Raw genomic sequence first — 20,481 nt, forward strand, 5'->3', positions numbered from 1 at the left:
CCCATAATCTTTATTCACTCTGTCCACAGCTCAAAAGTGACATTAAGCACTTGTTTAATTTTAAATACACCCTTAAATGCAAAAAAACCAAGAGGGTACAAATACCTTTTAAATATGTAAATGTCAGCACACTGCTCCATAGGAAATACCAGGAAATACCAGTGGATACTTTCACATCATACCACACTTAAGGGGCTTAGATTTTTCTTATCTCCATGAAAAGAGAGAGGGAAAATACCTATGGGGGTAAAGAGGAAGATCTCAATCTCCTTTATATTTTGCACTCCTGAAAGTGTGATAGTCCTAATTTTGTATTGCAGGATAAAGAGGATGGCTTCCCACATCCTGCAGCATCGGATAACAACAATATGAATGCAATGAGAAATTAACCAAAATTAAAACCACTTTGAATGCTTAAGGAGTTTAGTAGGCAACAAGATCTAAATTAACTCTTCAGTCAAATTTTTTATTATTATTAAATTAATTAAATGTGTCTCAAAACATGGATGTTCTAATAAACTGCTTGGTTTTGCAGCCAGTTTTACCATTGTAGGACAAAGAGCAATATTATGCCAAAAAATATTTGGCCAGACCACTCTTATAATCAGAGTGCAACTCACGTGACTAAAATAAGGTCCAAATCAAATGTTTTAGGTACATAAATACCAAGGGATCCAGTCCATAGGGTATGGTCCATAACAAGACTACAAGCTCTGATTTACAGGGAAAACTTGAAACGCTGCCCTGCGGGGATAAAAAAATGAAAGTTGTGAATTCCACACTGGTGTCAGTTCCAATATCCCCAAATGTTAAAGGCAGTAAACCACAAGTTCACCTGTATGTCTTCTCATTACATCCACACTTTTAAACAATTAATACAAACAGCATACTGTCAAATGCAATTTCAATAGGACTGAAATAAAGAATTAGAAGATTTATTTCTTAAAGGCACTATCAAATTTTCCACAAGCTTTGTTTTGCACACAACAGCTCAGAATAGTGATGATTAACTGAAAGAAGAAAAATGGATCACTATCACTATTTTTCCAGTTACTCATTATAAAAGGTATGTCTGCACATCAAGAACATTTCACTTTCCTTTTGTGGCTTGCTGGGGTTGGGAAAACAAAAAAAGGACAGAACTATCATTAAAATTAAGAATCAGAGAAACAGACAAGGAGTTAGTTACATCTGCATATAATTTATTGCTGTCTGGCAGGATTTCAAGCCCATGACATGCACCTTCAAGCATTACAAGCTGTTTTGTAGATTGGTCATCCACCATAAATAAAATCTGATGCTGAAATCAATTGACCTGACATTTACCCTGCTTCCCTGCCTAAGCACATACCAGCTCTCATGTCTGACTTTTAGGAGAGTCTAAAAGACAAAATTACAAGGGCTGATGAGCAGTTACTAATGACAAGCCTGTAGGAGTGTGTGAGTCATGAATGGGCCAGAAACTCTGTATGGGAATAATGTAGGCTTTTACCTAGCTGGACTCTGATATCATTATGTGAGCTACCAAGAGATATAAAAATAAGTACATGAAGTGGTAACCTTCTCTTTCATGAGATAGAAAATGATGAAAAAAAAGGATTTTTAAAAAACCTTTTTTTAAAGAGTGACTAGGCCAAGGATAGTGCATTTCTTGGGCAAGGTGATACAATTTTCCTATCGTTACTGTAGAAAAATTCAGTTCTTAAAAGACAGTATTACGCTGAGTTGCAGTAAGATTTAGGTTGTTTGACTGTTGTATTAACACCTATTTTAAAGAAGACAGTTCCTTTGAAAAAAATTACTTCGTTTTGCCAGGTAAATTAACCAAGAAATCCCAAGTCACTTTGTCCTTGGGCAAGTACTCAAATCCTCCAGTGTCCTAGTAGGGTGCTTGTTTCAGGCTAGACATGAAGGTCACTTGCAGGGCTTTGGTATCAAAACTCACTTGTGGTGCCACCCCACCCGTTGTTGGTGCTGAAGCACAGCCAGGGTCCATCACACAATCTCTGAGACACAAATCTGTCTTCCATGGAAGAGATTATTCCAGTGGAATCCACCTTGTACTGGCACTCATATACATCACTTGCTAAGAAATGTGAATATTTGGCAGGTTATGGTCAGCTAAAATCATTAGTTCAGTTTTAGATCTGACTGGCTGGGAAGAGCCATGAGGAATTTGGTAACAAATCAAACAGTCAGGTAAAAATCCACTCCTGCCAGCCCACAGCATGGCATGTGGACACTAAGCACTCTTGGACTGCCCAGCAAGAGGGTTCCTTCCAGACTGTCCACATCATTTAATTGGCAGAAGTCCACAAGTCTGTTCCCAACAGCAAATTCATGCCCAAGTTGGACAGGAAGTCATTTGACTCAATCAGTTGTCAGCATGAGGCTTTCTGAAGGATCTTCACTCAGCTGCAGTCTCAACAGGTCATTTCTCTCTCATCAGATCCCAAGGTAAAAGCTGCTCTAGCTCCATTTACCTTACCCAGCTCTCCCCATTGTCAATTCAAACCTGAATGAGCCTTTTGAAGTCTCTTAGTCCTCTTTTTTTGTGTCAGGAAACCTTTGGGACAGTTTATAATCTATATAAGCACTAAGACAGGACCACAAAATGAATCGTATTAATATAATTACAACCAGTAAAACCATCAAAAGGACTGATTCCATACTTAAGCTAGAATAATGAGGTAATGTGAAAAAAAAAAAAAAACAACCTCTGGGAGATCTAATTATATAATGCAGTATTCAGTTCTGTACAGCCAGCCCAGCAATTCCTCTAACATTCCAATCAAAGTGATCTCACTAGCATGTGAGAGAAGAGTCCAGCTGACAGATTTGGGACATGTAATGTACTATTTAGTCAAGAGGCCCCATGTGCTATTCATAAAGAATTAACAACTCTTATATTGACAATGACAGCATTGTCAGAAGACCTTTGGAAGGGGGAAAAAAACCTCCATAAACTCGATCTCTGTGAAGTTGGACTTTTTTTTTTGGCCCCTCTTTTCCAATGCTGATGTAATCTCCAAACATCTCCAGCAGCAGCTGCTCAGCGAAACCAGGCACCTTCTTCCTAGTCCCTTTCAGCAGCACACGCAGCACTTTCCAGCTCCCTCAAGACAATCAAGGCCTTTCTTTCACCAATTAGCTATCACTTCAAGAGTCCTGCGCTGTCCAACGAGCTCTTAAGAATGGTCTTTGCAGGAAACAACACTGGAGGAGCTTTTTTCTTTTCCCCTAGACAAATGAAAAGGGGAAGAAGGGGAGGGGGAAGAGGGGGACACAAAAAAAGCACAAGAAAACAAATCAGAACACAGAAGCTGTCCAAAATGCATCGCTCATTTAGTACATCGACAAATGCAGAAATGTCCTCAAGAGCCAAGGCATACACACACACAAACACAAAAAAAATGCTCCTACTTTCTTTAGGAGATAGTTTGTTTAGTCGAATATGTTAAAAAGGTTCCATAGAAAGAAGTGCTCTTGTTACAGCAAGTCTGAGCCATGCAAAATGAAAGGGAATGAAACTCCTGTAAGATTATGCTCTGTTTCCTTATTTGGCTCTCCAAATGTAAAGCAGCATTATTTGAAGTAGACACTATAGGAAAGAACTCGCTTTAGCTCACTTTAAATATGGATGGATTGATGAAATGAGTAATTACTGGAACTGTTAAGATCTTTTCAGACTTACTAACTAGCAAATCCCTTTCCCCAGAAACCACACTTTCTGTCTAAAAAGAAATTAAAGCCTGATTCAGAGATATAAGGCTTTGGGAATTCTACATTCTTTTTCCCTTAAATTCAGGGTACAGTAATACCTTGAGATTACAGGATACAATAATATCCTTGGAGATGACAAGTCTTCATTAAAACTAGCACAAACTCCAGGACTCACTTCAGAAGAAAACAAGGAACTTTTATTGATGTTTAAGCAATTCCTTGCCTGGGCCTGGACATGTGGAGTTATGAAGGCAAAATTGGGAAGGATCAGCAGTAAGTGAAATGACTTGGATATGGTTTGATTAATAGCCCTGTGTGAGAGCTGCTTCCTTGATTTTTAAAAATTCTGCATTAAACCAAATGTCATACCAAAATACTGACTGTCTGTATCCTCTTGAAGTATCACTTTCTGGTCAAATTTGTCCTTGATTGGGGTAACCTCATGAAAGTCAATATGTTGCCTACTACACAGCCAACAAAACCACATTTACACTGCAATGAAAAAAATTAAATAAAATATTCTGTTCCCTTTTATTGAATGTGTATCAGAAGCAAAGCCCTGGGCTTTGTAAACAGATAAATGGCAGAGCAAAGCAAATACTTTCAGGGGTTTCAGGAGTTCGTTCACACTAATGGGTGTTCTCAACTACCACATGGATTCTTTAATGGAGGTGGAAAGTGTCAGAACTGATCAGATTGCTTAAAAGGCAAGAAAGTCTGACATATTGTCCTGCATGCATTTGTGAAGGAATGGGAATCAACTCAAATTCCTCTAGACAGGAAGGCTCAACCAAGGGATGAGTACACAAAATCAGGATTAAGGAAGAATCTTTGAGGAGGCACACCAAACAATGTCTTTTTATACCAACAGATTCCAAAAGCTGCTGAGTTTAAAGGGACTGCTCCTTTCAACTAGCAAAGACTTTGCTGAAAAAATGCAGCAGGCTGGAGAGAACAGATAAATACACATGCATATGTTACTAGGGTCACCTACAGCTACAGGAAAAAGGATAAAAGGGGCCCAAAAGGTCTACCAGCTTGCCCTAAAGCAAAATCAACTACATCATTCCTGACAGCTGTTTCTCTAACCTGCTCTTTTCTTTTAAAAGACCTACACACACACAGAGATGAGAAGAAAGGAAATCATCATCTCCTCTGAAAGGGATTTCAGCAAGAAAAACAGTTTGACAAACTGTTCAGTGCCTCTAGGTGTTGCAACACAACCCCTGCAAGACGGGGGCTCCACAGTACACACTCACTTGGGCAACTGGCTCATTTGGTAGCTGTACAATTAATTATTGATTGAGGTGATGATACCTGATTTTTTTTTTTTTTTTTCAGAGAAGCAATGTCTTTGTACCAGCCCATCTGGATGGCTCCAAGGAAGGTGCATCTTTTGTGACAACCCTCTTCCTCCAGCGTGGTGCAATGCAGCTGTCTGTAGTCCAGCAGCATTGCTGAAAACCACCGAATTCAGCATTAGCCGTAATCCAGCACGTCCCATGCCTTGGCCCCCAGCTCCAGCTCACTCTGCTAGCACTGAGGAGCCTGGTGGCTACTTAAGGGCACACCCCAGGGATGAGCTGGGGGTTCATTCCAGTGCCAAGGGAGCAGGTGCCTCTCCCTGCCTGGGCTCACAAGCGGTTCTCAGCTCCGGCGGCTCCGGCGGTCCCCGCGAGGTGTCAAAGCCGGAACAGAGGCGGCACATCCCCGGCGCCTGGCACCAGGATGTGCCCGGGACAGGCTGACACAAAGCCAGGGCAGCTTCCACGCCAGCTGCCTGGGCAATGGCAGCTCCCTGGCTCCACATGCCACGGCTGTCAGCTTGGCACCCCGCTTTTATTCACACACAGGAATGCTGCCCAAAATGGAAGGACATGCTTTCCTGCTTGTATTTCACTCCTTGGGACAGATTTCCTCCCACGGAAAATTAATGGCACAGCATGAGCAAGACGAATTTAAATGCCAGATGAAAACTGGCGTGGCTGGATTTTAGAAAATGAAGTTTAACATGAGTAGTTGTTCTTCCCCTTCGCAAAGTATTTTGAAATAAGTGAGAAAAAGCACTGTGTAAAGCCTATACATTGAGCATTATTATTTGGATTTTCCCAAATTTACTTTTTCACACAACAGATGTTCCTAATGTCTGGCACCATTTTTAATGATGTGCCTTTTTTGAAGAATGTGTTCTGTATCACCCATAAAAGCATCCTCTCTGTTCAAAGCTTATTTTGTTAAACTCATTTTTCAACTAGTCATCTCTCTAGGGAACAATGACATGATAGAACAGTATTTCTGACGGGTGGTATTTTATTACTAACATGTGCTTTCTTCACACAACTAATATTACTACACTATTCTGCTATAAATATTTATTAAAATCCTCTAATGTCAAACTATTTCCAAGACAAATTTCATATTTTGCATTTAAATTATCACATAATTAATTGTCCTGGTAAATGCCCATTGAAGGGTAGTTTAGGGGGGAAAAAGTACATATTACACAATCTTGTTGACTTTTGAAATGTAAGGCAACAGATTTCACATCTCATTTTCTAATTCTCTAATAAAGCAATCTCCTAAAATATCACTGCCTTCCAAAATTTTAAAATATCAAGTAAACTTACAAGTGGCAAAGCAGACAATACAACAATAATCCTAAAACACCCACTGTTATCATCAGTTTGAAATATATCCCAAAATATAAGTAAATTAGAATTAAAAAGTAGGATATTTGACTTACGGCATTTTCCACACATTCAAAAGTCGGGATAACTACCAAAGGAAGCAGCAAAGAGTTGCAGGTGTTGGCAGGGCTAATAAGTTCTGATTTCTTTGTTAAAAAAAAAAAAAAAGGAAAAATTCAAGACCAGCACTTATCTGTCAGAATCACGTTCCTTCTACAGTTATCAAAGTCAAAAAGGCACCTTGCTCCAGGTTACATATGTGAAACCTCCTGAGCAAGCATTCCACATCACACTGAAAACAAAATACCACTTAAAAGAGCCAGATCAAGACGTCACCACTTTAGAGGACAAAATCTGACATTCAGAGTCAATTATTGCTCCACCTAAGTTGTGATAACATGCACATATCAAAATCATTAAACCCTGTATTGAGTCAAAGCAAAGTCAACACCTGCCCCACGGGTTTTCTCCTGGAAAATCCCCAGCAAACACACTCCTCCCACTGCAGTCAGCTTGGTATGCCCATTTCCATGATCAAGAACAACAAGGACAGACAGAAGATACTTCATTTATTACATGTTTCATCCCCTAAGACTAACTTCAGCCTCCATAAAACCAGAAGTATTAGTAAAACCCCAGCTCAGCCTCAAAGGTGTCAAAAGTGAATGCAGCAAGAGAGCACAAATCACAGGAAACAGCAATAAAAAGTGAAGGGAAAGGACTAGAAGGAAATGAAACTAAACCTTATAAATCAGTCTTTAAAATGATTACACGAAGACATCAGTATTTCCAAAAATACTTGATGAGACCTCTGCTGTCACTCCATGACAACCTCCATGTGCTGCTGGATGGGGCAATGGTCAGCTGGAGACATCTTGGTTCCCTTTCATTTAGGGGAATGTCTTACTAGGAATGTGATCAGAACATGACCCAGCAGTAGCAGAATAGATCACATTAATGGCACCCAACAATTAAAAGATTAGCAATGTCCAAAACGTCCACACAATTGTGAATAAATAAAAAAATACAAAAATACTTCATGTCTCATCAGAAAAAAAACAGGGATACATATTTAAATTTACTTTATAAAGTTCAGAGCAGCATGTTATCAAGTAATTATTATCTCCTTAGTGATCAGAGAAACCATACACAATTTGCTAAGTTTTCACACTCAGCTAGATGCCTAATTTTTGGAGTAGAAAGAACCTGAGGGATTTTTGCTGAGGAAATTAAGGAATTATCACCAAATTTCACCAGGCACAATGATCTAGCCCTAAACCAATCTTTTCTGGTGCTCTGCTTCCATCAGTAGATTTTTTTTCCCCCACTGAATTAACAGAATTCACATCAATACAGCAGAGTAATGAGTACTGTTTTTGACAAAACAACGTTTCAACAAAATGCTAGTTTTTCAAACACAGAAAACTGGCATAACATGCTTCAGTTTTGACAAAGTATTTGTCAAGAGCTGCTTTCCAGAGCCCTACAATTCAAGATCAGTACAAACCAGACAGATCACAGTCTTCAACCATTATGCAGTCAAGGCACTCATGCACAAAACCACAGTTTGAGCCTTTTGACGAGTGCTGTGGTCACCTGTCTCTGGGCTATTTCCAAGCCTCCCTTCACTCAAGATCCTTGTTTCCTTTTCACGGTACAAAAACCAGACTGGGACTTTCAGAAATGTCACAGGATGGAAAACTCACTTCCCTCTCACCTGCAGCTCCATGTCTTTGGCAGACCAGATCACTTGGATTATGCTCTGCCTGTGCTGTACCAAAAACAGCTCAGACCCAAACGTGCCTCTGGTTTACAATTAAATTTGGGTGTCCTGGTCATCCTTTGTTTGACTGCACGAGCCAGTACAGATAGAAGCAAACAGTGACACACAATGACCCAGAGCACAGTTGCTTAAAGCTTGCTGAAACTGCTGACGAATGAGGCGAGGGACGGGTCTTTGCGATAAACGCGGTTTATCGTTTGGAGTTCCACACAAAGAGGGAAACTTGTGTGGAACTCCAAAGGGTTCAGGGGTCCAGGGACAGAGACAAAATGGGGCTGAGGACACGGGGTTTTATATGGTGGAGCGATACAGTAGGCCAGGACCAATAGGGAACAAAAGAGGGGAGAACATTCTCGGGGGAGTACACACAAGGAAAAAGCAGCAGTGGAACTGGATGATACCAACAAAACCTGCTGCATTAACATGAGCCTGCAAATGCCCATGGCATTCAGAGGGGTGTCTCTCTTTGACCTTGTCACCTTTGCCCTGAGGTTACAGTTCCAGTGGTAGACCCCTGGGCCTCCACAAGCTGCCATTTTCCTGCAAGGTCCACCATGTGACAAACTTAACGACTAAAGAAAAATTCAAACTTTTTAAAACTAACCGTAAGCAAAATGTGCTTTGGCGAACTACAGACCTTGGAAACGACTTGAAGATTATATCACCCACTCATAAAATGCAGTTATTGAAAAGAACTGTTACCCTTTACAAGTGATGGAAGGCAAACATTTCACATGTTGCACTGACACTGCTCCAAACCTCATTTTTTCTATTCAAAAATGAAAGTCGGGCTTTCAGCAAACTACATTGTGTTTTGAAGAAGTTTTATCATTCTACTAACAGGTTATCCTACTTACTTTTAAAGTCTCTTTGCACACAAAAAGAAGGGGAGCTGGGGCAAAGAAGGAAAGAAAAGAGTCCATTTGAAAAAATTACACTGCTAGATTACAAGAGTTGAAAGCTGGTATGTAACTTTGCTCCGGGTGATCAAACTGCTAATCAGGAATGCTGTCGGGAACAGAATGGAATTCCAAATAAATTAGCCATGTCCAAGAAGCCAATACAACACAGGATTAAGGCTGACAAAGAAAACAAATTTATTCAGCCTACTTTATCAGAATTCTTAATAATGTGTACTACTTTTTCTCATCGCAGTCTGAGCTCTTCCACTGGAACAGTGCGAAGAAGGAAAAATAAGTTACACTTCATAAATCTCCCACTTGTACAGACACCTAAAAATGTTACAGAGAGCAAGACACACAATACCATTCTATGTAAATACATATGCTTATCACGGCCACAGGAGAAATGTGCAGATTTATTTCTCAGACTTCTGAGGCACCTGACCAAAGAAAAGATGCTACACACTTCTGTGAAAATCTACAAAGCTGAAGGAAAAGGTTAGAATTTCACTGACCTCCATGCTAAAATGAGGTTCAATACCATAGTATATATATTGAAAAACTAACCACAAAAATAAATCTCTCTCCTCTATGACAATCCCATTGCATCATGTTTTTTATCAAGTATAACAAGGAAAATTTGCAGTACTGTGGCTGAGGTACTGTCTGCAACTCTGAGCATTTGTTGTTTTCACCTCTGACAGCATCCCAGAGAAACTCTTCATAATAGCTTATGCCAAAATCACAGGAACATTAAAAGATGTGCTTAAGCTTCTGCTTCTCCTTGAATTGGAACTTTAATCTTTTTCAGGCTGGTTTTCCTCGTCTGTGAAATGGAGATAATATTAGGCTCCTACTGCCCAGCAGTTTGGAGACAGACAGACCTAAATTTTTGAAGCATTTTTGTAACAATAAAATTTTAAAAATGAGATAAAATACTCACAAGAAGTACTTCATGCAGGATCTAGACACATAGAGAAATATCATCCTGTGATAGAAGTGCATGTACCATCTTAGATTCTGAGAAAATTAGGTAAATCACAAACATATTCTCACTTCAAGCCATACATTGTCCAGTACACTTATTCACTGGAAAATAAGAGACTGAGGACAGTACCACTTGCATTTACAAGACTCTGCCATATTTCTCTGAGAATCTGTGCATGCAGGCATTTCCTATAGCAAAATTCATCAAGCAAACCAGCAGCTGAGTGTGAGTGTTGGGGATTCATTTGCCTGGTGGTTCCCCGCCACGGCACTGTCCTGCTTTCCAAGTGATCAAACTGCTTGGGCCATTTCATATCCATGGTTGGTATACAAGGTGTTTTCTACAAAATTTTTCTCCCAGAAAAGGAGTCCCTGTTAGACACCAGTTGCATCCCCTCCCCTTCCCATGATGAAACAAATTAAATGCTATTTTTATTATCACCACTGTATCTAGTATTTTATTAAAGCAAAAAAGCATGTGTTTTATCAAGTGTGACTTACACTTATTTTTTTGTCAAGTGTTTCCTCCTCCCTGTAAGAAAATATTTGCATAAATATGGAAAGAAAAGAATATATTCCCAAATCCTCTTCTCTGGAATTGCACCTTCTGAGAGTGAGGGTCAGATGATGAAAGCCATTGCTGTACCATCAAGCCATGTGACTGGAAGGGTTCTGTCTATATCTCAATGCCTCCATTAAATGCACATTAAAAAAATGTTTGATCTGCACAAAATAATTTAAATTAAATATAAACTATGCTGTTTGCTCAGAAAAATAAACCAAGAAAACACTAAGCACAACGAAAAACCTTGCATGAATACCAAGGAGAAGTGCTGATTTTCATTTTCAAAAGAGTCTCCTTGAATAAAAAACAAATTTTTATGATTAACTATTGCAAGTTTTGATTCAGGGAACAGCAGAAAAGGACATTTTCCCAGAGATTTAGAGCACATCAATAAACTGTTTCAAATCATTTGAGACAACAATTGTGGCAAATGAACTACTGGTCTAAAAAATATTACCTTGTTCTACCTTGACCTGCCAAACAGGGCTGTGTACACTCTGCATTAAGAGATACTTCATGGGCTTGAGCTGAGCACACATGCAAGTGCTTGAAGGTTTGGGGTGGATTTCTGCATTTCCAGGATACAGACCAGGATTTCTGAGGGAAGAGAAGGAGAATAGCTGCTGGCAAGGAGCAATGCTTCTCCACTGACTCTCTTGGCTGGTCGCAGGCCAAGGAGATGCATTCTGGGTTAAATATTTAGCTTTACAAAATAATGTTGTAAGTTACAGCTTGATCAGCAAGTGCACTCCTCTTGTACCCTGAAAACAGCATGTTGAGGTACCTCTGAGATTAAAAAAAACAAAAAACAATTCAGAAAATAAAGCAAGTAGGTGAAAGGTAACTGTATCACTTTACAGACACAAGCTCCTCTCTGATTACAACTAATTAAGATATTCAGCAGCCTTAAAACAATACCTTTTTTTTATCAGTGAACCCAGACAGCTTCCACAGCTTTTTGTGATGACAAATGCCCTTTGAAAGAGTTAATAGGCAAAGGTTTGTACTGGCAATGAATAGGGCTAACTTTAATTGATCCAAGAGCCTTAGAGAGCCGTCTTATAGTGTGATGATGTATTTGGGTTGCAAGTGGGCCAAAATAAGCATAAAGAAAATCTGTAAGACCATGAGACCTTTCATTTTTTCATTGCAGGGAGGGACAGTGGGGGGGAACTGCTGGGGAAAATGAGAGAACTATGATGGGGTTATCTTTGTGCTCTGGCACTTAAAATAGATAAAATGGCAGAAATTTTGAGGAAAAGAGAGGAAGTGATCAGGCCATAATTCTTAGAATAAACGTCAAGATGTACGGAAATGTACAAAACAAGGCTTCTTCAGAATTAAAAAAAAGCCATGGAAAAAGAGGAGATGACCTAATGATATAAAGAAACATTGATTAAAGAGATACCCAGAGGGAGAAAGATATTCCATCAGCGCTAACAAACACTGCATGGCCCTGCATTCCCTCTTAACTTCTCAAGTAAGGGGAGAAAAAAATGTCTGTAGAAGAGGCAGTCACATGGATCTATTTATAATTTTCCCCCTTATTCCCTACTCATCTTTTGCTCAGTTTTGTTCAAGATATACAGGAAACGCGCACACTAAAAGCGACCCACAAAATTAAACATGATAGGTTAGTTGTAAATATTTTACCTTGAGTAGCCAAAGAAGAAAGAAAAAAATCATTTTTATAAGGAATATAAAATCCACACAGTCATATTTTTTCTTGATGAGACTGATTATACATTAATACTACCTAATAATTAAGGAAGCAGTCTATCCATGTTTACACTAGTCTTTCATCAGAAACTCAATTTTGGCAGAATCCCTCCCTCACAAAGCAAAAGGTAAACAGATTTCCTGGAACTTCCACAGGTGCAAACGTTTTGTCAAGGTAGAATTTTTCTGGCAAGTCTGAGGCAAATCAGACAAGAAAATTCCTAGTCTAAAATACTATTTTCAAATGGAATTACTGTGCAAGTATACTATCAACAACTCTGTAAAAAAAAAAAATCAAACAACAGAAAGTTGTTGGCACCTGAGATCTTCTTAGAAGACAGATATGGGAGGAGCTAGGAAAAAACAGTTGACATTGCTCCTTAAAAATAAAGAAGCAGAGCAATAAAAATTCTGCTCCAATATATGCATCAGGAAAAGTGAGTCAAGTCCAGTTTCAATCTGAAACTGAGAGCCATGAACGAGCCCTCTCCTAGCAGCCACCCAGCAGAAAAAGGAACAGAGCCTTCATTGTGGTCTGGGTAAAAATGAGGATTGAACTTACCTCTCAAAACAACAATACATTCCCCATTAGGAATATTTGCCTCCTGTCAGTCTTCCCCTATGGTACAAAGTTCTGAGGAAAAGAACAGATAAAAACTTCACATCACAACTTCCAGACATTTTCCCAATTAACCACTCTAAGCCCACATCACCAACCACCACAGAATTACAACCATACCAAGGTGAGCACCCACTGCATCCTTCAGAAAAACTCCTCACTTCAGGGCACAACCTCAGCAAGTGAGGAGAATCAGGACATGTGGACAGTGGCAACCTGCTATGGAAAGTTGAGACAAGCCGTGCACATCCTTGCTTACTTCTGCATGAAGAGACTCAAAATACTGTTTGTATTTTGTGTTTTGAGTTGCTTTCATTAAAAAAATAATAATTTTGAGAAAGTCTTCTCTCCCTGTTCCATTCACTTTCAGTTCAGACTCCCAGAATCTTCCGTTGTAGTTTAAAGCCAAAATATTTCCTTCCACCTTATCAGGCAACATGTAAATTCTAGCTATCAATGAGTTTTCTGAAAAGTAAACAAATAAATAAAAAATTAGGATATACAAGGATGTTTAAAGGATATCAAGTTCTTTCAGAACAATTAAAAATCAACTGCTTTTTGTGCAGGGGACAGCAGGTGGATTGCCCATCACACTCTCCCCAAGCATGGTGAAGCACCAGTGTTTCACAAAATAGAAGTCAATCATATCACAAAATAACTATGTCCAGTAGCTTCCTATTCAACAGAAAAAAAATGGCTTTAAAAGTCTCTTGCAATCTGCTTTATGATTCCATTCTATGAACTGGTACAATCAGCTTATTCGTAGGATGCTCCATACTATTGAAGATTTTGACTGCTGCCCTTGTGGACAGCCTACAGAAAAAGAGCCAATATTCAGATCCTGTTCACACACATTCAGTTTCACCAAAGAACATACCCAGAAGGGCACTTTGATAGCAGATATCAGCAAAATCTGAGCCATTTTTCCCAAATGAAGCCTAAAGGGTGTTTACAGGTCTGTTTGTTTACACAGAGACAAAACATGTCCCACCTGGAAACATCAGTGGGAGCCAACAGAGCCCTACAACAATGGCATCTCTCTACTGACTCAAACTGACCACCAATGCCAAAATTTTAAGGATCTCATAACCACGTGCTTATCTTTGACTAAGCAAATACTGTATTGATGAGAAATTGAGGTGTGGAAAGTCTGAATAGAAATGAACCTAGATTTTCCAAGGGGCATCTATGTCACAGTTGCCTCAAAAAGCTAAGAGAAGCAACATTTTACAAGCCAGTTCATGTATTCTTGAAGGACTTTCTGTATTTGGTTAATTTTCACCCCTGCTTACACGTGCACATGCACACACCTGGAACGGCTAAAACAAAGACTTAAAGGTGGGGAAAACTGATGAAGAAAGAGAAATGGGTTTTCCAGTGCCAAAGATGGACTCCATTTCAGAGAACATTAAAGCCTATCAGTTTTTGTCCCTCATGCAAGTGCTGAGACACGAGTTTCCCAGGTTCCTTATAAACTGAAATAACCCTCCTGAATAATTTTTTTTTTTTCAAAAATGGTCTCCAGCAAGCTTTACCTAAAAGAGCTAGCTGAGTCTCCTTGCAAAATGTGCTGTTTAACTGAGGTTTAACTAGACTATCATCTACAATCCCACGCCCAAATACAGGGAAATAAAATCCACAACGTTTTCCCAAAGGAGGCAGAAGGAGTTTACACGCTGAATCCTAAGAGGCAACAGGCACAGATAAAGTGGTGCTTTCAGCTCCACCAGAATAAATCCTCAGGAACTCCACGTTGACAGAAACCTCCACCCTAAACTCTCAAAGGACGTTCCTCAGCTCAGCTGAGGATACTAAGGAAGCAAACTCTGATCCTCTTTTTTTCCTAGAAATCTGCTTCACAATTCAACATCTTTGATGTAAATCTTTTAAAAGACTGTGATGGCATCAAGTAAGGAACAGGATGAAGGAAAACGTGTTTCCGACTCCTCTGTGGGGGGACCATTAGGAGGAGGGTTAATAGCCCTGGGCATGCGAGCAAATTAAGGTTTGTGCCAGCTCCCCCAGGCTTTCCCCTGCCATCAGCAGCTTCCCCAGGCTGGGCAGCTCACCCCCATCTCCTCCCCAAAGACAGCTCTTAAACAGAAGCACGACAGTCTGCTGGGAGGAAACACAAAGATAATCACACAACTAACTTATATGGACAAAGTATGAAACGGGCCGAGGGAGGGGAAAGAGGAAGGGAGCCTTTGACAGCTTCACCTTTGGAGCGATGCAAACTTAATGCACAAGCAGCTTAAAAACCGAGAGGTGGGGGGGAGCCGGAATTCGGACCTTCCCAACATGTGGATTGCAGCAGCCAGGCAAGCCCCGAGCCTAAACAAGGCTGGAGTTAGCATTCAGAGCACACAGCCCAGCAGAGTATGGGAAAGGGATCGAAGAGCCAGCCCAAAGAGCTGGCGCCACGAACTGACGAGCAGAGCGCAAGTGATAAAGATTTACTGCGAGAGAGGAGGAAACAGTCCGCTGGCCCGATTAGAGCTGTGAATACCGAGTTGTTCAGGGAGGATTTTGCAGCTGACTGATCACAGGCTGTCGGAGCAGGCCTTGGACAACAGCTGCAAGGCTTGCTGGGCTGCAGAAACAAAAGGCGCCTAGCACGGTGCAAAGAAAGAGTTGACAGGTTGTTGTTAGCAGTGGCAAATGTGTGAGGTATGTCACTGTGTGTGAGACGGGCTGGGCTGGGCTGCCGGGGAAGAAGGAGGGCAAGAAGCACAGGCAGCGCTCAGAAAAAGAGGGGGGCGTCGCGGGGGAGGGAGCAGGGACACAGGCTTGGTCAAAGCGTTCTCCTAAAATCAGGCCGGTGTTTGTAAGGAGGACAATCACAAGGTCTGTTTACTGCTGCCAAGATGAATTAGCCCATCGTCTCATTTATAGGACGAATCCGGTGGCACAGACTATAAAGGTGCATGGCATTAAAGGGACTAATTAGACAATTCTGGCATTCTGAATTAAAACCCTTTCTTTCTTTGAAAGCTGGAAAGCATTTCTCAGGACTCCAGTCAGATGGCTTAGGTTTTGTTGGGCCTTTTCTTTCCCTTCTGAGAAGGGATATCTTGTGCAATTCCCTAACTCACAAGAGTCTGTTCTAAATTCTGCTCTGAGCTTCAAGAACAGTTGTTAGGAAGCTGCTGGCATTTACATCATATCTAAAAAGGTCCCAATGAAAATCTCAGATTCTGCAGGAATTCAGCTCCCACGGACAAACTCTGGTCCCTCCTGTTAAGAGTGGCCTAAACCAGAAGCCCAAATGAGAACATACCTGAGCCAGGAGCCTGCAGCTGAATTCTCACTCACACACACAAAACAAGCGAGCTTTTTCAAAAGCTGGCTTCTAATCTGACACCCACCCCCTTCAAATCCAGTGCCTGCAGCCAAGTGCTTTTCCCAAGCAACTCTGAGCTTTCTGGAGCCATGGTTCACTAAGCATGTGAGTGCTGGGCAGGAATGTATCAATGAAACTCCAGAGATTATCAGACAGGAGCTGGAGAACAGGAGACCTTACTTTCAGCTCCCTGCTTGGCAAGTTTAGGATTCAGTTCTTGAAGTCTGGCAACATTTTACTCCAATTGTGACCCAAACAAAGTGTTCCAAACACCTCTGAAGCAGTGGTGCATGCTGTTTGCACACAACCACTGTAATACAGTGGTCACTATTAAAATGTTTTACAAGCAGCTAAGGTTACCATGGCATTCACAGTGTACTCCTAGAAGGCAATACCATGAAAATCACAGAAACATCCAGCACTGCGAGCTGCAAATATCAGATGTTTCATAGTAATTAGTGACACTTTGTAAAGCAGAGGCTTCTTGCATTTTAACACACATCTCTATCACGTACAACTAGGAGACACTAAGAAAGTGCAGTGGCCTTTATAGTGTTCAATCAATTATACAAACAAACCTTATTTTGATTTTTCTCTTTTAAATGGTCTCTGGGACCCAGTTAGTCTAGTCCCAACGGGCAGCACTTGATACACTGTAAAGGGAATTCAGAACAAGAGGCATTTCAAGTCTTCTAACACAGCTCCATTCTCCCAATATATATATAAAAAAATCAACCCACTGTGCAGAATACTCCATCTAGGGGCAGAAATGTGACTCAAAATTTCCTTAGCCTTTGCTTTGACATGTGTTAACCTCATTGTACCAGGTCTGAGTGCACGAGAAATATTCAGACATTTCACAGAGGTTCCAAATAGCTCTTCCTCAGTATGAGTCCATAGATTTTTCCTTTTTTTATTATTTTAAATACAGAGCTTCCAGCTTGAGTTTCCGCTAAACAGTGATGAAGAACACAGGCACCACTTTTATGCACCTACTGGAAACTGGACTATACTTTAAATTACAGATATTATCTTAGGAACAATTTATAATCAATTATCCCCATATGCTCGAAGTTTTCAGCTGAATAAGGGTGGCCAGTGAGCTCAACTAAAAAGACTACTGAAATGCTTGAAGGACTACTTGTGTAACCATATTTTTGTAATTGTACTTCTGCTGGAGTCAAAGCAAAGTCTGAATTTGAGTGCAATGAGAGCAGAAATAATTAATGGCAGAGGTGTATTTCTGAATCACAAATTCTCCCTCTAGCTGCATAATTCAGTATCATTTATGATTAATGGAATTTGTTCACCAAATGTATTTGAGAGCAATATATACAGTAGACAGAAGCAACTATTCACAGGCTCTGAGAAAACCCTGAAAATACAAAATAATCCCTTTTAAGAACTCTTTTCTTTTCAAGGAAAAATTAGTGATTAGTGACAGAAGTGTATCAAGCCTTGTCTTCCAATGATGTGTCCTTTATAAAATTTGCTTTCAGCTGACTAGTCCTTGCTGATTTTCCATAGTCAGCAATGGGTTACAGCTTGTCCATAATGTCACAGCTTTCCACTGCACTGTGTCTTGCTCTTTGTCTCTCTGGTACAGACAGGCTGCTTCTGAAGCTGCTGAAACACTTTGGAAAGTAATCAAATTACTTCCTACATTTGCTCTCCTTAAACACCTCTGCTTGGTCCCCCTCCACTCTTCCTGTTCAGCCTCTCAGTCGCAAGCTTCATAAATGCAGAGGTTAGAATTTTCTAGACAGCACTTTAATTTTTCAAATAGCAATCCAATTACTGAGCAAATTGGCACATGTGCCTGGTTACATAGTGACTTGGCACTGCCTCCTCTCGCTGCTGGCAGTGATGAATGTGTTTCCCCTTCAGCTCTCCTCATCTATCTGCCCCAGCCTCTGAGCCAATACCAGTGACCACATAAGGAGAGTGCCTGGCAGCTGCAAGCCCGAGGTGCCAAGAGGCAGATTGTGTTCTGTAGCAGCAGGATCTGGGTCTGTGACTGGCTTCCTGGCTAGTCTTTTGTAAGACCTTTTCCATGGCCTCTAGGTTGGCTCTAACAAAGCCTGTAGAAATGCCTGCAGGGAGCTGGTATAGAAGTGAGTTAAGTCAAAGGTTTAATTTGGTTCCTAAAGTGAAGTGAATGTATACTGGTCTTCTCTTTACACCCTGCAATTATATTCCTGCCACATTTATGTGAAAATACAGTATTCAGTCAACAAGAGGAGTGCATTCCTGGGTATGTCTGCACCACACACTGGGGCAAAGATCCCCAAGCCAGTCTCAATTAACTTTGCTGCAGAACCAGGAGCAATATAGCCGTGTTTGTTTGCTGTGACACCCGAGCTAATTAACTATGTATGGCAGTAACAGAGCATTACTGCTTCTGGCTCTGACGCTGCTGTCCCTGTGTGGCAAACTGCTACAGATATGCCAACTCACTTGGAGGTAACCAGAGGGCTCCCCAGCCCAGTGCTGTTTTGCACTGCCCAGATGTATTTAGGGATACTCCAGAAACTGGCAGGAATTTGTTGGCCACCACGTGAGAGTGGTGAGGCTACAGATGTGGTTACAGTACATGTGGACTGTTCCATCCCAGTCACATTCTTTTAGTACTCACAACATGATGGTCACAGAGCATCTTTAAGTAATGTGCTGAGCATCTTGAGCAGCATCTGTCACATGTGCTGCTTTCTCAATATCTCCCTCCTCCAGGGGTAAAAAGTTGGACTAAGATCTCGTAAAATATTTCTCACATTTGCTTCTTTTCTTTTCCCCAAGAAATTTGGGTCTTAGTCACAAGTGAACTCCTTTAGACTATTTAAAAAGCCATTTTCAATTATTGCAATGAAGCAGATAAGAACTTTCTCACAACAGGATAGCTTCTCTCCATCCTTTTTTTTTTTTTTTTTTTTTTGATCCTGAAGAAATTAACATTCTTAAAATAAAAGAGTGCAGGTTCCAATGACCAGAGATGCACTATGATCCCTGTAATTCAAACAGGCTTTGGTGAAGGTAAAAACAAAACACAACTTGCCAGCTATTCCTCTTTCGGAATTCCACCTCAGACATACCAAGAAGCTACTGGAGAGAATCAGAGTTATTTGTCCAGCAAATTTCTGATGCAGATGACAGTCTGGAAAATATCTGAGTGGACTATGAACTGCACACACAAGACTATTTCACTGAGTTTGCTTGCTTGGACTTTACTGTATGAGTTGCACTTTATGGGTACAGTTGTTTGTTACTGATGGAATTTTTCCTGTCCCTTTATATTTTTTCCCCTAAATCAGGTATTTTGGCAGAGGTGCTTAATGAGATGTACTCAGAGGTACTCAGTGAGTGGTCAGATTATATTTAATTAAATCATCTGCATTTATTATAACTCAAGAGCCTTTACCAGTGTTTATCTGTGGGTAGATAAGAAGCCCAAGGTCTTCTGTTGGCTCCCTGGATAAACAAGCCATGTTGTAATTCCAAGAACCACCAAAAGTATACAAGGACTTTCTCTTCAAACCTAATCAATCACCCCAGCTCTCAACACTGACTTTTCACAAGATACCAAACACAGTGATAAATTTTAACACACACACCCCTTGAGCTATCCCTCTGTACAGACACCCATAACTGTGATGCAGCAGCATGGATTTTAATTAACTGTCTGATACCTGAGTGTGACCTTTTTCCTCTGTGCTCTCAGTCTTTGCTGCAGCTTTGTATGGAGTCACTTTAAATAAACACCACTAAATTCTACACAAGGACCAGGCAAGGTAAAGTTACACATGTTGCTGGTAGGCTTCAGACCATTTTTTCAGCACTCTGTACCTCTGTATTCCAGTGTTCTCCAAGAGAAGGATAAAAACCCTGGAGCTGCAGATGAAGTGCAACCTTATTGCCATCTTCAATACCTCCTATGGGAACTGGACACTGGACCCACACTCCTGGCCACAGGCCTGTAGGACACAAGGAATAGTTAGTTATCCAGAAGGGCACACGAGCGTGTGCCTCTCAGCAGGCATGTGAATGTCGCAAACATGCCAAAGCTAGCAACATTGCCGTAGCCAAGCTGTGCTGGAGCTAAGCATGCACTTAAGAGCTTTGCTGGATGGCAGCCATTTACAGATGTACAATCAGTACA

General features: G+C 40.7%; 1 protein-coding gene across 3 annotated transcripts; it reads right to left on the minus strand.

The window, feature by feature from the left end:
• Positions 1–919: 919 nt before the first annotated feature.
• Positions 920–20,162, minus strand: SMIM38 (small integral membrane protein 38). 3 transcript variants are annotated; one of them, XR_010365184.1, is made up of 4 exons: positions 16,907–20,162; positions 12,929–13,450; positions 11,105–11,244; positions 2,672–3,240 (listed from the first exon to the last, which is right to left on the minus strand). XR_010365184.1 is itself a non-coding variant. In XM_064425967.1 (3 exons), the coding sequence occupies exon 3, from the start codon at positions 2,668–2,670 to the stop codon at positions 2,539–2,541; it is 132 nt and encodes a 43-aa protein (XP_064282037.1). In that variant the 5' UTR covers positions 2,671–3,240; positions 11,105–11,244; positions 12,929–20,162; the 3' UTR covers positions 920–2,538. The 3 variants fall into 3 exon arrangements, 2 of the variants coding, with proteins under 2 accessions (XP_064282037.1, XP_064282038.1); XM_064425967.1 differs by having other exon boundaries at positions 920–3,240; positions 12,929–20,162; XM_064425968.1 differs by lacking the exons at positions 11,105–11,244; positions 12,929–13,450; positions 16,907–20,162 and adding an exon at positions 6,467–8,115 and having other exon boundaries at positions 920–3,240.
• Between the last annotated feature and the right edge of the window lie 319 nt (positions 20,163–20,481).

Source organism: Passer domesticus, chromosome 6 (assembly GCF_036417665.1).
Source record: "Passer domesticus isolate bPasDom1 chromosome 6, bPasDom1.hap1, whole genome shotgun sequence".
Lineage (NCBI taxonomy): Eukaryota > Metazoa > Chordata > Aves > Passeriformes > Passeridae > Passer > Passer domesticus.

Bases quoted from the DNA above. Each gene is read 5' to 3' on its own strand.
- SMIM38 (XM_064425967.1), bottom strand. From the start codon at position 2,670: ATGGAATCAGTCCTTTTGATGGTTTTACTGGTTGTAATTATATTAATA.